Genomic DNA, 16,492 nt, shown 5'->3' on the forward strand with positions numbered 1-16,492 from the left:
TAGATTTATTTGATATTTTTCACGGGACACCTCAGACTTTTCTTTTGTGCCATTAGATGATGGATTTAAAATGATTTAAATTTTTTTTAAAATCTTTCTAACTATTACAAAAGGTTTCAAGACAAAAACATTTCTAAAACAATTACTGTACGCTTGTACCCTGAAAATGGACACTATTTATGTAATTTATCTACTGGCTGGGCCAGCCGCAAAACTTAGTCTGGAGCGCATTTTGTACAGCACCAAAACGTTTCAAGCCCCTTCAAAGTGACTTCTTTTTTTTTTTTAAGTTTGTCCCCCTAAGGTATTCATATTGTGGAAATTTCGACACTTTAAAAAGGTTTTGTTTGTTTTTTAATAAAAAAAAAATGCACGTTTGTATATTTTGCGCAAAAAATCTAAATCAATACCTAGATTTTTTAAATTAAAAAAAATTGTGTATGTTTGTATATTTTACACACAAATTCCACTATACCATTACTAAAACTAATAAATAAATATTTATTTTTCATGAATAAAAAAGTGGGAGGGTGTTTGTATGGGAGTGAATGTAGTCTGCTATGCTATTGCTAATACTAGTAACTATTGCTACAACTAAAATTCTGTATTGCTCTTTTTATGAATTTTATTTATAACTTATTTATTTTTAAGTGAATTAACCCCTTCCTGCCACAATCAAGGCAGGAAGAGGTTAATTCACCGCATGCAGGCTGACAGTTAAGTTTACAGCCAGCAGGTGACGCGCTTACATAAGAAAAAACAATCCCTGCCTGATTTTACATTTTATACTGTGATAGTTACTTTCACAGCCAGACCGCTCCAGCTAGTCATGGCACTTCTCCCTGTGACCGCAGCTGTCTAATGACAGCGTGGTCACAGTGATCGAAGATTGCAATGTAACCAGTCGATTTTATATGTCGGGTTCCAGATAGGAGCCTACCACCGTGAAGTTTAAAGTCGTGCGGCAGTAGGCATGTGGCTAACCTAATTTCATTAAATAGGCTTGCTGTAGCGAGTAGCAGTATCAGCATCATATCTGGCCTGGAAGTACAAGACCATAAGTAGCCGAGAGAATCAAGAAAAACCTCTATACCTGGTGGCTGGTCCATTATGCTTTATTTTGGTCCAATATTAAAAAGATTTTATATATATTTTCATACTTTAATAAATGTGATTTTTGTACACATTCAAAACAATGTACATGTTTTATACTGTGAGAGATTAGACATTAACAAATTATACAACATCTTTTAAGTTTCTTTGCACTGCACTCATGTTACACAAACACAACCTCTATAAAAATCTTTTGAAATAGATATTTTCAAGGAAAGTAACAATCCACGTATTAATTTCAAGCAGTGGCTGGGTTGTAAGGCTCGGGGAATATGTTGTTTTGCTGTAATAAAGTCTGGAGTCTTGAAATCTCTTGTTCCTGGAAAATATAAGAATATCTATTTAGAATGAACTCTTAGATGGGATCAAATGACAGAAAATAAGATTCCCATTCCATTACACGGCCCCCGTAACAAATCAGGTCACTACTGTACTTTCATTTGAGCAACATCACAATCATTTTTTTCTGCTAGTTAAAACCAGATAGAATATATAAAAATATGTTTCACCATTTCCTGGACACTTATGGGGGCTGCCATATTGCCCTAGCTTTTAACAGCATTTAGAGAGATGCTTCAGAACAGCGACCATGGGCCATAAACACAATGGTCAGGAGGGGACCTCACTGAATTCTATGAGAGAGTTTTCTGGGCATATTCTGTGACCTGTGCAGAGGTCATTGTAAAAGGAAGTAGTGGATAAGCTTTGACAATCACCTATTATGAATGGTGGATTTGGCGTTTCCTGTGATGATTGACTACTCAAGTGAACCAAGAAGTGGGTTCTATTTGTATGCTTAGAAGCCAGTGCAAAAACAGCAGGATTTTTTGTTAACAAAGTGACATGGAAACCAAACCAATTTTTTTACCTCTTAAGGACACAGGGCGATCATCCCACCTGCTCTCTCATTTCCAGGATGGCAGAGCTGTTAGCAAACAGACACTCTGCTTGAAACGGCTGACATCTGTGCTGTGATGTCAGCCATTTAACCCCTTCCACGCCACGGTCCGTAGGGATCGCTGTATGGAAGGAGTTAACAGGGAGGGAGCTCCCTCGCCTTTTCAGCTGCTCCCTCCCCATCACTCGCTGCTCTGTTGTGGCAGCGAGTGATGGTTACTATGGCAACCGGGCGCCTTCACAGGCTGACACAGAAGGAAGAAGTCTGATCAGACTTTGTAAAGTGAAAATACAGTACATCATTATATACAGTACACTGTATCATACAGACATCAGACCCACTGGCTCTTCAAGACCCAAGTGGGTCTGGGTAAAAACACACACATCACTGATAAAAAATAAAATAAAACAAACTACACAAATTAGGTATCGCTGCATCCATGATAACCTGCTCTATAAAAATATCACATGACCTAACCCCCCCCAAAAAAAGGGTAAAAAAGCAATTTTTTGTCACCTTACATCACAAAAAGTGTAATAGCAAGCGATCAAGAGTCATACGCACCCCAAAATAGCGCCAATCAAAACGGCATCTCATCCTGCAAAAAATCATACCCTACCCAAGATAATCGCCCAAAAAATGAAAAAAACATTGGCTCTCTGAATATGGAGACTCTAAAACATGATTTTTTGGTTCAAAAATGAAATAAAACGTGTAAAAACGTACAAAGAAAAAAAAAAAGGTATCGTTGCGTCCGTAATAACCTGCTCTATAAAAAATAGCACATGATCTAACCTGTCAGATGAATGTTGTAAATAAAAAACAAAACAAACAGTCCAGCAAAATTTGCCTTCCAAAAACCGTATGGCATTCCTTTCCTTCTGCGCCCTGCCGTGTGCCTGTAAAGCAGTTTACGACCACATATGGGGTGTTTCTGTAAACTACAGAATCGGGGCCATAAATATTGAGTTTTGTTTGGCCGTTAACCCTTGCTTTGTAACTGAAAAAAATGGAAAAATTTGCCCAAAAAAAAATTAATAAAAATAAAATCTAAATTCAGAAATGTTATCTCCATTTGCCGTTAACACTTGTGGAACACCTAAAGGGTTAACGATGTTTGTAAAATCAGTTTTGAATACCTTGAGGGGTGTAGTTTCTAGAATCAATTTTGGGTGGTTTCTATTATGTAAGCCTCACAAAGTGACTTCAGACCTGAACTGGTCCCTAAAAATTGGGTTTTTGAAAATTTCAGAAAAATTTCAAAATTTGCTTCTAAACTTCTAAGCCTTGTAACATCCTCAAAAAATAAAATATAATTCCCAAAATGATCCAAACATGAAGTAGACATATGGGGAATGTAAAGTAATAACTATTTTTGGAGGTATTACTATGTATTATATAATTAGAGAAATTGAAACTTGGAAATTAAGTGAAGGGGCAGGCTTAGCTTGACTTAAAGCAAGGAGGCCGCTGCCCCCTTGACTTCAAGCTGACTGAGGATAGCGAAAACACAGATTAAAAACAGCGTAAATATACAACAACCAATGGAGGAATCAAAAACATGATTAGGAACACACTGGGGGCTACTGTAATGTAATGATGTTGGTTTAAAATGTGTTTTGGAGGTGACAGGTTCCCTTTAATCAATAGGTCCTTTTCTGATGACCCATTAAAGTTGTGCTAGTTTTTATTGCTTCTACGGACAGACTATTACTTAGTGATGTTATACCAACAGGAACTTTGCGTGAAGTCTTCCCTGTGTACTAATGGTTTGTAAAAACGTTCACCATAAGAGGTTCTCCAGTAAATATTATTTTGAGCATGCAGGAAATTCATTTAGATAACATAGTATCCAATACTCACCTATTTAACCCATTAAGGACTTGCACCATACATGTATAGCAGATGTCTGCACTTTAAAAATGGCATCCGTTCTGGAATTGCCAGGTTTCCGCTGACACCCGAGGCTAATGTCTGCGATTGCCAATAACACTGATCAGACATTCAACCCTTCAGAAGCTATGGTCAGTTGTTACCATGGCACCTGAAGTGGTTTTCCACAGAAGCACTGTGCTTCTGGGGTGGAAAAGGCTTCCATGCTCCAAGATCGGGGAAGCCGTTTGTTAGGAAGGCTCAAGGCTACCACAGCAATACATTTCATTGGAGTCAGGGCTGTGACAGGAATATATTGAATATTCCACAGACTGTAATGGCAATTCATTGCAAATAATTCTCATCATGTGAGGCACCCTAAGGCTGCATCCACAGGGCCATACGAGGTCTATGTGACGGTCAAATTTCCAGGACAGACCATGGCTCATATGAGCTGCACTCGCTACATCATAGTGATCTATGATGCTTTCGTTTATAGCCTAACCACAGGTCTTATGTCCTGTATTCAAAGCATCATTTTAGTGCGGGACATTAGACCCGCAGATAGGCTGGAACTAACAAGATCATAGATCACTAAAGCAGTGAGTTTGCCTCACATGAGTCAGTCGGTCCAGGAAATGTGGCCTTCATATGACCACATATAACCATGTGAATGCAGCCTAAGGGCTCACACACACACAAACTTCTTTTCTTTTAGTGTCTGTTCCGTTTTTTTGTGGACTGTATGCGGAACCAGTCATTTCAATGGGTTCACAAAAAACAAAAACAGAAGAAATGCACTCTGTGTGCGTTCCATTTTAGTGTGTCCGTATTTTTGTTCCGCAAAAAAAATTAAAATAAAAATTGTCCTATTATTGTCCGCTCTACGGACAAGTATAGTACTGTTCTATTAGGGGCCAGCTGTTCCGTAACATACGGAATGCACACGGACGACATCCGTATTTTTTGCGGACTGCAAAATACATACGGTTGCGTGCATGAGCCCTAACAGTGGATTCACATGCAAGTTTTTAGTGACGTTTTCAGCACTTTTGCATTTTTATAGCTTTTTTTGTATATGTGGTTTTTGGTGCATTTCTTTCTGAAAAAAATGCCAGCTCCAGCTGTTAACTGAAATGCTGTGGGAAATATAAAATTCAGAGTAAACAAACATTTTTTGCTACTAATGTTTTTTTCAGTTTGCCAGAGACTAAAAAAGCCACCATTTAAAAAAAAATGCATATTGAAGCAATGGCCTTTTTCAGTGTGGGGGGAAATAAAAGCTAATGGCTACTATGAAGTTTTTTTTAGTAGTAAGAAAAAACAAAATGCAGATTAAATTCATTTGTGAAGGTGCCCTAAGGCCTCTTTCACATGGGGAGTCACGTTTTGGCTCCGGATGAGTCCCGGGTGCATTGCGGCAAATGTGTTCTGCACGCACGTGATAAAAAACTGAATGTGGTACCCAGACCTGAACTTCTTCACTGAAGTTCAGGTTTGGGTTAAGGTGTTGTGTAGATCAGTGTTTCCCAACCAGTGTGCCTCCAGCTGTTGCAAAACTAAAACTCCCAGCATGCCTGGACAGCCTTTGGCACATTGGAGAGGTGTTCTGTTCACGGATGAGTTCCGGTTTTACACTGTTCAGGGTAGATGGCAGACAGCGTATGTGGCGTTGTGTGTGTGAGCAAGTGGTTTGCTGACGTCAACTTTGTGGATCGAGTGGCCCATGGTGGCGTTGGGGTTATGGTATGGGCAGGCGTATGTTATGGATAACTAACATAGTTGCATTTTATTGATGGCATTTTGAATGCACAGATACCCTGACAAGATCCTGAGGCCCATTGTTGTGCCATTCATCCACAACCATCACCTCATGTTGCAGTATGATAATGTGCGGCCCCATATTGGAAGGATCTGTACACAATTCCTGGAAGCCAAAAACCTCCCAGTTCTTGCATGGCCAGCATACTCACTGGACATGTCACCCATTGAGAACGTTTGGGATGCTCTGGATCTGCGTATACAACAGTGTTCCAGTTCCTGCCAATATTCTGCAACTTCGCACAGCTATTGAAGGAGTGGACCAACATTACACAGTCCACAATCAACAACCTGATCAACTCTATGCACTGCGTTAGGCAAATTGTGGCCACACCAGATACTGATTGGTTTTCTACCCCCCCCCCCTTTCCCAGTAAAGCAAAACTGTGTACATTTCAGATTTGTGAACAATATTTGAGAGTAATGGGTCTTGTGTATGTAGAAAATGTTTCAGATCTTTGAGTTCAACTCATGCAAAATGGGAGCAAAATCAAAAGTGTTGCGTTTAGATTTTTGTTCAGTGTACATTGCAAATGGTGAATCTGAAAACAAGAATCTCATCTACTTAGCTTGTAATATATTATACTGCAGATTTGCAACATGCATATCTGCACGCAATACACAACGTGTGAATGTGGCTTTTAAAGGGATTTTCTGAGATTATTACCAATGACATGTCCTCTGGCTAGGTCATCAGTATTTGATCAGTGAGGGTCTGACACCCAGGACCCCCACCGATCAGCTGTTTGAGAAGGCACTTGCGCTCTTGGGAGCGTCGTGGCCTTCTCATAGTTTTTCCTAGGCAGAGTGATGAAACTTTTACGTGTCACTTGGCCTAGGAGCAACACTGCTCTATTCAAGTGAATGGGGCTGAGCTGCGATACCAAGCACAGCCACTATACAATGTACAGTGCTGTGCTTGGTAAGCTGCGAGAAGGCCGTGCTGCTCACAGGAACACTGGTGCCTTCTCAAATCGCTGACTGGTGGGGTGTCGGATCCCCACTGATCAGATACCGATGACCCATCATGAGAATCTTGGTATTTCGGTTTCATGTGCTTAGTCTCTTGCTTCATATGACTTGCGCATGGAGAGCTCTAAGTTTATGCTGGGATGTTGGTTTGTTGAGACAAACATCCAAAACCTACCAAGTATTGTGCATGGGTCCCACTAATTAGGATGGGGCCCATACACAATATTCCCTAGCCTCAGAACCTTGCTGCTCAGTATTCTGCGAGTCCTGGACAGAAAGAAAAAGCCAGCCATTAAATGAAATGGCCAACCATTAACAGAGTGGACAATTCTCGGTTTCAGATCATAGAGGAGGGAAATGGACAGGGATTTTCTGTACGACACAACCGCTTTAAGGATTTGCCATTTATACAATTTACAAATATTCTTAACAGTTGCTCCAACACCTTCCATTGAATGACAGTGTGAACAGTACCTGCTGGGTGCACTGCTGCTCTAGCTGCGAGACTCTGGCTAATAGGGTCTCCTGTTTCTCCTTTAACTTGTGGATCTTTTCTTCTGCTCTGCTCTTCACAGACAAAATGACACCTGTAAAACAAAGTAATCCATATAAAATGAGTAGTTCCTGGATGAAGTGTAGATGCACAGTTCCACTCCATCAAAATGTGAGAAAATTAAGAAACATGTAACACTTTGTTATCTTGAATCTTAATACGGAGGCATTGTGCTACAGCTACCACTGGAAGATCACTAGCGGCTGCTTTCTGCTGGTGCTCACCTATCATACATATAGTTTATGCCAACTGACCGGATGTAGTCTAGTAGTAAAGTGAAAAAGGCAATGGGCTATTTGGTTAAAGCTATTATCCTTTACTGTTGAGCAAAACAAAATATCCATCGGGTAGTAAAGAATCATCCTTATTTTAGAGGAATAAATCCCGTAAATCAAAACAAAAGCTTTTCAGCCAGAGAACTAGACCACTTGAATCCTCAAAGTGAGCATATATTAACCCCTTAAGGACTCGGCCCTATTTCACCTTACGTACTTAGCAATTTTTCACATTTCGTCACATATTGTACTTCTTGACACTGGTAAAAAATGAAGTAAAAAAAAATTCATTTTTATTAATTAAAAAATAAAAATATAAAAATTCCAAAAATTTGCAAATTTCCAAGTTTCAATTTCTCTACTTCTATAATACATAGTAATAGCTACAAAAATAGGTATTACTTTACATTCCCCATATATCTACTTCATGTTTGGATCATTTTGGGAATGATATTTTATTTTTTGGGGATGTTACAAGGCTTAGAAGCAAATCTTGAAATTTCAGAAATTTGCAAAAACCCAATTTTTAGGGACCAGTTCAGGTCTGAAGTCACTTTGCGAGGCTTAATTAATAGAAACCACCCAAAAATGACCCCATTCTATAAACTACACCCCTCAAGGTATTCAAAACTGATTTTAGAAACTTTGTTAACCCTTTAGGTGTTCCACAAGAATTAATGGAAAAATAGAGATACAATGTCAAAATTTCACTTTTTGGGCAAATTTTCCATTTTAATCCATTTTTCCCAGTAACAAAGCAAGGGTTAACAGCCAAACAAAACTTTATATTTATGGCCCCGATTCTGTAGTTTACAGAAACACCCCATATGTGGTCGTAAACTGCTGTACGGTCACACGGCAGGGCGCAGAAGGAAAGGAATGCCATACGGTTTTTGGAAGGCAGATTTTGCTGGACTGGTTTTTTTGACACCATGTCCCATTTGAAGCCCCCCTGATGCACCCCTAGAGTAGAAACTCCAAAAAATTGGCCCCATTTTAGAAACTACAGGATAGGGTGGCAGTATTGTTGGTACTAGTTTAGGGTACATATCATTTTTGGTTGCTCTATATTACACTTTTTGTGAGGGAAGATAAGAAATAGCCGTTTTGGCACAGTTTTTATTATATAGACCAGGTTGTCACTGATGCGGCGATACCCAATATGTATACTTTTTTTATTTATGCAAGTTTTACTCAATGATTTCTTTTTTGAAGCAAAAAAACCCAAACAAAACATGTTTTAGTGTTTCCATAGTCTGAGAGCCATCTTTTTTTTATGTTTTTGGGCGATTACCTTGGGTTGGTTATAATGTTTTTTCGGGATGAGATGACAGTTTTATTGGCACTATTTTGGGGGGCGTGTGACTTTTTGATTGCTTGCTATTACACTTTTTGTGATGCAAGGTGACCCAAAAAATTGTTTATTTAGCACAGTTTTTATTTTTTACGGTGTTCATCTGAGGTGTTAGGTCATGTGATATTTTTATAGAGCCGGTCGATACGAATGTGGCGATACCAAATATGTATACTTTTTTATTTTATTTATGCAAGTTTTACACAATAACAGCTTTTTTAAAACAAAAAAAGATGTTTTAGTATCTCCATAGTCTGAGCCATAGTTTAGTTTATTTTTTATTTTTTGGGCGATTGTCTCAAGTAGGGGCTCATTTTTTGCGGGATAAGGCGACGGTTAGATTGCCCACCAAAATAGTGCCAAACGCCTTTTAGATAGCTTGCTGTTGTACTTTTTGTGATGTAAGGCGACAAAAAAATGGTTTATTTAGCACAGTTTGTATTTTTTATGGTGTTCATCTGAGGGGTTAGGTCATGTGATATGTTTATAGAGCCGGTCGATACGGACGCGGCGATAGCCAATATGTACTTTATTTGGGGAAAATTAAATTTGTTTATTTTTACTTGAAACTTAATTTTTTGGGGGGGAAAACTTTATTTTTTAAACTTTTTTTTCACTTTATTTTTTGTCCCACTTTGTGCGCTGGCCAATCGTAGCGCACCGCTCATAGCCTGGGAGTCCCAGGCTATGAGCTGTGCGCTGCAATTGGCCAGCGCTGCAGCAAGGGACAACACTAATACATAAACTCCGCCCAGTACAAAAGAAGGAGATGCAGACACTGGAGCCTATACCGGGCAAACGGAGTGGCGCCCAGACATACTAGTAAGTGCAGGGGGACCCCTGGGCGCCGCTCTGCCCACTGATATAGTTAGTGAAAGGTCCTCTTTAAAGTAACTAAACTTTTAATAAACTTTTTGGTAAAACGTCCTATATGCCCTAATAACACTTTGTAATATACTTGAATAATTCTTTATTTTTAATAGACCTTTCCCTGTGCACTCAAAATCCACTTTTCTGTACACCGCTGACTTCTTAGCAGTGTACGGAGTATGGGCTCTACAGTTTATGAATGGGTCCACCGTGCACATTGTAGGGCAGGAGCTCACATTACTGTTCCTGAGTCACAGTTCAGTTTGTATAATATGGAGTCACCTACTCGCTTACAGATGACACAGAGGCATGGTAACATTATGTGGGAGTGACAACATGTGGGACTTTGAAATTAACATACTGTATTCCATTGGCTAATCTGGGACCAGGAACATGTGACTGCATGGATAGTGAATGGTAGTGAAGATTCTGACATTTTTTTTTATTTTATGTAAGGGGTCACCAGCTCCAGCAAGGATGCATCAGACATCTGCAAGTAGTTGTGCAAGTCATCCGGAGTGTTGTCTAGTATCTCAGTCAGTTATGGCATGTGACAAGAGTCACACTTTTGAAGCCATTGCTTTGACCACGTTAGTCTTCGACCTTTGGTTGGATAACCATAGACTTCCATGTCAGCAACATGCACTAAAAGTTCCAAAGCGAAGTCAAGATGGTCCATAACAGACATCTTAATTGCAACCTTAAAAACTACAAGGCAAACTGTTCTGTATAGAGCACACAAAAACACTTAAAATTGATTTTTTCCTCCTTCGATATGGACCACCTATGGTGCTACCTACACATAACCAAGCCTTTATGACAACCTCCTGCATTGTCCCACCTGCCATTCTACCTGAAGCCCACATTGCTAAAACTGCTACAAGAGGACATAATTTTAAATTAGAGGGGCAAAGGTTTAAAAGTAATAATCAGGAAGTATTACATTACTGATAGAGTAGTGGATGCATGGAATAGCCTTCCTGCAGAAGTGGTAGCTGCAAATACAGTGAAGGAGTTTAAGCATGCATGGGATAGGCATAAGGCCATCCTTCATATAAGATAGGGCCAGGGGCTATCCATAGTATTTAGTATATTGGGCAGACTAGATGGGCCAAATGGTTCTTATCTGCCACTTAATATACAGTGATGACTTTGTAGTGAAGTGAAAGTATGAACGAACATCGCTCTATTTAATAAGCAAATTTTTGGTTGTAAACTTTTGATTTATAATCGCTATCTGCAAGACATCTGCTGGTCTAATACAAGCCTTACAGTAAGAAAACTAATATGAGGTCTCCTATCCCTAGGTGTGAAAGGAGCTATTCATATATGGAAATGTCATTGTTCTCTTAAACGTCGTACTCACCTGATCACCACCGCTGGGTTCCGACTCCCACTCTGCAGGTCAAGTTTGATGCTGAGGCACACGACCGCTGCAGTCAATCACTGTATGCAGTGGTGTGGTGTCTCCAGTGCAGTGTTGCATGGGTAACACATCACTGCTGCCGCAATCACATGCCCTGCATTAAATTAAATGTTGACACAAAGATCCAGGACTTGCAAAGCCAATGGAGCAGTGATGAAGTCATACGCCAGCTGGGGCATTTGAGATTTTTTTTAATTTTATTTTTTATCTTGGACAACTGCTTAAGGTTATGATTACACTGACAGCAAGTCGCCAAAAAGTCACACAACACAAAAATATTAGCAATTTGTCAGCAACTTGCTGTCACGCAACTATTTTAGAACTCTGAAAATACAGCCAAGTTACATGTAGAGCGCGACTTCCTTTAAAGTCAAACTGAGGTAAAGCTGCATGCGACTTAAAATCGGACATATCTGGATTTTTACTGACAAACATTACATGATACGCGATTAGCCGTACCCTTAAGATGGCAAATACACGTCAAATATATATTGCAAAAAAGAAATAGTTACCATTGACAATTCTGGCCACTCTCCAAAGTCTGAGTAAGATTAACAGCCCGACTGCGTTGAAGATATCTTCCCGTGTTATATAGACCACGTCGATGATAAATGATATTATAACAATAACTGCATCAAACACTTCAAACTTGTGGTGGAAAAACTCTAGTCGAAAGGCATATAGTTTACCAACAATTTCCAGCAAAAAGAAGGACAATACAGAAAGGCTCAAATAATGGAATATCTGGGGATCAAGCAAAACAAGAAACACATTTGTTTATGCAGAAGCACTTTATGTGTGTATTCTATGCTGAAATAGAACATTGTAAACATACACCGTATATATCTTGCAGCTGCAGGCCCAAATCCTAAGATTGCATTACGAGACATTCTGATTTCTGTTCTACATTATGTATACACACACACACGCACTTTTGCCAATAGAAGCAAATTGTATGTAGCCATTTTTAAAATATATTTTAGAGTATAATAACCACTTCTGTTTACCCCCCTTCCTTACCAGGCCAATTTTTCAGTTTTAACAATGGGCAGATTACTGCAAATAACTTATATTTATTTCTGAGCCAAGTATTTGATATTTTTTCACGGGACACCTTCACCTTTTTGTGCCATTAGATAACAGATATAAATATTTAAAAAAATATATTTAAAAAAGGAGAATACAGGGAGTGCAGAATTATTAGGAAAGTTGTATTTTTGAGGATTCATTTTTTTATTGAACAACAACCATGTTCTCAATGAACCCAAAAACTCATTAATATCAAAGCTGAATATTTTTGGAAGTAGTTTTTAGTTTTAGCTATTTTAGGGGGATATCTGTGTGTGCAGGTGACTATTACTGTGCATAATTATTAGGCAACTTAACAAAAAACAAATATATACCCATTTCAATTATTTATTTTTACCAGTGAAACCAATATAACATCTCAACATTCACAAATATACATTTCTGACTTTTAAAAACAAAACAAAAACAAATCAGTGACCAATATAGCCACCTTTCTTTGCAAGGACACTCAAAAGCCTGCCATCCATGGATTCTGTCAGTGTTTTGATCTCTTCACCATCAACATTGCGTGCAGCAGCAACCACAGCCTCCCAGACACTGTTCAGAGAGGTGTACTGTTTTCCCTCCTTGTAAATCTCACATTTGATGATGGACCACAGGTTTTTAATGGGGTTCAGATCAGGTGAACAAGGAGGCCATGTCATTAGATTTTCTTCTTTTATACCCTTTCTTGCCAGCCACGCTGTGGAGTACTTGGACGCGTGTGATGGAGCATTGTCCTGCATGAAAATCATGTTTTTCTTGAAGGATGCAGACTTCTTCCTGTACCACTGCTTGAAGAAGGTGTCTTCCAGAAACTGGCAGTAGGACTGGGAGTTGAGCTTGACTCCATCCTCAACCCAAAAAGGCCCCACAAGCTCATCTTTGATGATACCAGCCCAAACCAGTACTCCACCTCCACCTTGCTGGCGTCTGAGTCGGACTGGAGCCCTTTACCAATCCAGCCACGGGCCCATCCATCTGGCCCATCAAGACTCACTCTCATTTCATCAGTCCATAAAACCTTAGAAAAATCAGTCTTGAGATATTTCTTGGCCCAGTCTTGACGTTTCAGCTTGTGTGTCTTGTTCAGTGGTGGTCGTCTTTCAGCCTTTCTTACCTTGGCCATGTCTCTGAGTATTGCACACCTTGTGCTTTTGGGCACTCCAGTGATGTTGCAGCTCTGAAATATGGCCAAACTGGTGGCAAGTGGCATCTTGGCAGCTGCACGCTTGACTTTTCTCAGTTCATGGGCAGTTATTTTGCGCCTTTGTTTTTCCACACGCTTCTTGCGACCCTGTTGACTATTTTGAATGAAACGCTTGATTGTTCGATGATCACGCTTCAGAAGCTTTGCAATTTTAAGAGTGCTGCATCCCTCTGCAAGATATCTCACTATTTTTGACTTTTCTGAGCCTGTCAAGTCCTTCTTTTGACCCATTTTGCCAAGGAAGTTGCCTAATAATTATGCACACCTGATATAGGGTGTTGATGTCATTAGACCACACCCCTTCTCATTACAGAGATGCACATCACCTAATATGCTTAATTGGTAGTAGGCTTTCGAGCCTATACAGCTTGGAGTAAGACAACATGCATAAAGAGGATGATGTGGTCAAAATACTCATTTGCCTAATAATTCTGCACTCCATATATATATATATATATATATATATATATATATATATATATATATATATATATATATAAAAAAGAGAGAAACTAAAAAGTCTACACACCTCTGTTAAAATGTCAGGTTTCTGTGATGTAAAAAAAAAAAAAAAATAAAAATAAAAAAGCGGAAGCAGAAATAATTTCAGAATTTTCCACCTTCAATGTTAGAAACTGTGCCACTCAATTTAAAAAAACAAACTGAAATCTTTTAGGTGGAGGGAAGAAAGCAAAAAAAAAAAAAAAAAAAAAAAAAGGAAGAAAATAATGTGGTTGCATAAGTGTGCACCCCCTCTTATAACTGGGGATGTAGGTAGCTGTGTTCAGAATTAAGCAATCACATTCAAAATCATGTTAAATAGGAGTCAGCATACACGCATACACCTGCCATCATGTAAAGTGCCTCTGATTAACCCCAAATAAAGTTCAGCTGCTCTAGTTGGTCTTTCCTGAAATTTTCTTAGTCGCATCCCACAGCAAAAGCCATGGTCCACAGAGAGCTTCCAAAGCATCAGAGGGATCTCATTGTTAAATAGTATCAGTCAGGAGAAGGGTACAAAAGAATTTCCAAGGCATTAGATAAACCATGGAACACAGTGAAGACAGTCATCATCAAGTGGAGAAAATATGGCACAACAGTGACATTACCGAGAACTGGACGTCCCTCAAAAATTGATGAAAAGACAATAAAAAAAAAAAAAAAAATAATGAGAAAGAGGCCTACAGCAACATTAAAGGAGCTGCAGGCAGAGGTTGCGCCACATTTTTTTATGGAAGAGTAAAAATACTCTTACCATTTTTGAGGAGTATTTTTAGCCGATGAGGAGTACGAAAGTTACAGTAATTTAAATAGTTAATACGAAGGCCTACATAAAATTAAGGGGTTGCCATTTATGCAGGGAAACCATTACTAGTACTCTAGAACTGTCTTCCATACATAAATAGCAAATTTAGACAATTTTGCACTGAGGGGGGTCGATACCAGTGAGGTCACTGTTGCACTGAGGGGGGTCGATACCAGTGAGGTCACTGTTGCTCTGAGGGGGGTCGATACCAGTGAGGTCACTGTTGCACTGAGGGGGGGTCGATACCAGTGAGGTCACTGTTGCACTGAGGGGGGGGTCGATACCAGTGAGGTCACTGTTGCACTGAGGGGGGTCGATACCAGTGAGGTCACTGTTGCACTGAGGGGGGGTCGATACCAGTGAGGTCACTGTTGCTCTGAGGGGGGTCGATACCAGTGAGGTCACTGTTGCTCTGAGGGGGGGGGGGGTCGATACCAGTGAGGTCACTGTTGCTCTGAGGGGGGGGGGGGGGGGGGTCGATACCAGTGAGGTCACTGTTGCTCTGAGGGGGGGTCGATACCAGTGAGGTCACTGTTGCACTGAGGGGGGGTCGATACCAGTGAGGTCACTGTTGCACTGAGGGGGGGGTCGATACCAGTGAGGTCACTGTTGCTCTGAGGGGGGGGTCGATACCAGTGAGGTCACTGTTGCTCTGAGGGGGGGGGGGGGGTCGATACCAGTGAGGTCACTGTTGCTCTGAGGGGGGGGGGGGGGGGTCGATACCAGTGAGGTCACTGTTGCTCTGAGGGGGGTCGATACCAGTGAGGTCACTGTTGCACTGAGGGGGGGTCGATACCAGTGAGGTCACTGTTGCACTGAGGGGGGGTCGATACCAGTGAGGTCACTGTTGCACTGAGGGGGGGTCGATACCAGTGAGGTCACTGTTGCACTGAGGGGGGGGTCGATACCAGTGAGGTCACTGTTGCACTGAGGGGGGTCGATACCAGTGAGGTCACTGTTGCACTGAGGGGGGGTCGATACCAGTGAGGTCACTGTTGCTCTGAGGGGGGTCGATACCAGTGAGGTCACTGTTGCTCTGAGGGGGGGGGGGGGTCGATACCAGTGAGGTCACTGTTGCTCTGAGGGGGGGGGGGGGGGGGGTCGATACCAGTGAGGTCACTGTTGCTCTGAGGGGGGGGGGGGGGGTCGCCACCAGTGAAGTCACTGTTGCTCTGAGAGGTCGGCACCACCTCACCTCTCCTGATTTGTCTGTTTCGGAAACTACTTGTACCCCCCCATGTAATAACAATCCTGGAGCATCTATTCTTATAACCTTATGTTGCACCAATCCTCTTATTTCTGCTATTAGTTATGAATGACTTGCTAGCAGTTTGCAGTGAAGGTCCAGATGGGGGTGCCACTGCACAGCCTGATATTATTAAACCAGTGCTGTCAACTGGTAACCCCCCGCTGGACCTTTATTGCAGACTACTAACAATTTGTTCATAAGTTCTAGTAGGAATAATAGAGGAATGGTACAATATAGAGAGTCACAAGAATTGACTCTTCAGAGTTGTTATTGCATGGGAAATGCAAGTTTTTACTAAAACAGACCTGTCCCCTTCAAGTACATGATCGCTGGGGGCCCCACCTTGGTTACCATGTTCTAGTGCTCTCTGGGTTAAGGATGGATAGTGTTGATCTTGGGACAATCCCTTAAATTTTTGCTGCCGTTTCTGTGCCGCTGGTCACTGGGGTTTGCCATCCATCACATGGGCCAGACATGTTACCCCCAGGCAGAACAGTACCAGCCA

At 40.7% G+C, this 16,492-nt stretch overlaps 1 protein-coding gene across 3 annotated transcripts in view; it reads right to left on the minus strand.

Annotated features, from left to right (window-relative positions):
- Nucleotides 1-1,097: 1,097 nt before the first annotated feature.
- LOC122924554 (voltage-gated hydrogen channel 1-like) overlaps nucleotides 1,098-16,492 on the minus strand; it is a 65,460-nt gene continuing 50,065 nt past the window's right edge. For all 3 annotated transcript variants that reach the window (XM_044275773.1, XM_044275775.1, XM_044275774.1), the window contains 3 exons: nucleotides 11,667-11,898; nucleotides 7,151-7,263; nucleotides 1,098-1,432 (listed from right to left, as the gene is read on the minus strand). In XM_044275773.1, coding sequence (XP_044131708.1) covers nucleotides 1,352-1,432; nucleotides 7,151-7,263; nucleotides 11,667-11,898 — 426 coding nt within the window. In that variant the 3' untranslated portion in view covers nucleotides 1,098-1,351. The remainder of the gene's footprint in view (nucleotides 1,433-7,150; nucleotides 7,264-11,666; nucleotides 11,899-16,492) is intronic.

Source organism: Bufo gargarizans, chromosome 1 (assembly GCF_014858855.1).
Source record: "Bufo gargarizans isolate SCDJY-AF-19 chromosome 1, ASM1485885v1, whole genome shotgun sequence".
NCBI lineage: Eukaryota > Metazoa > Chordata > Amphibia > Anura > Bufonidae > Bufo > Bufo gargarizans.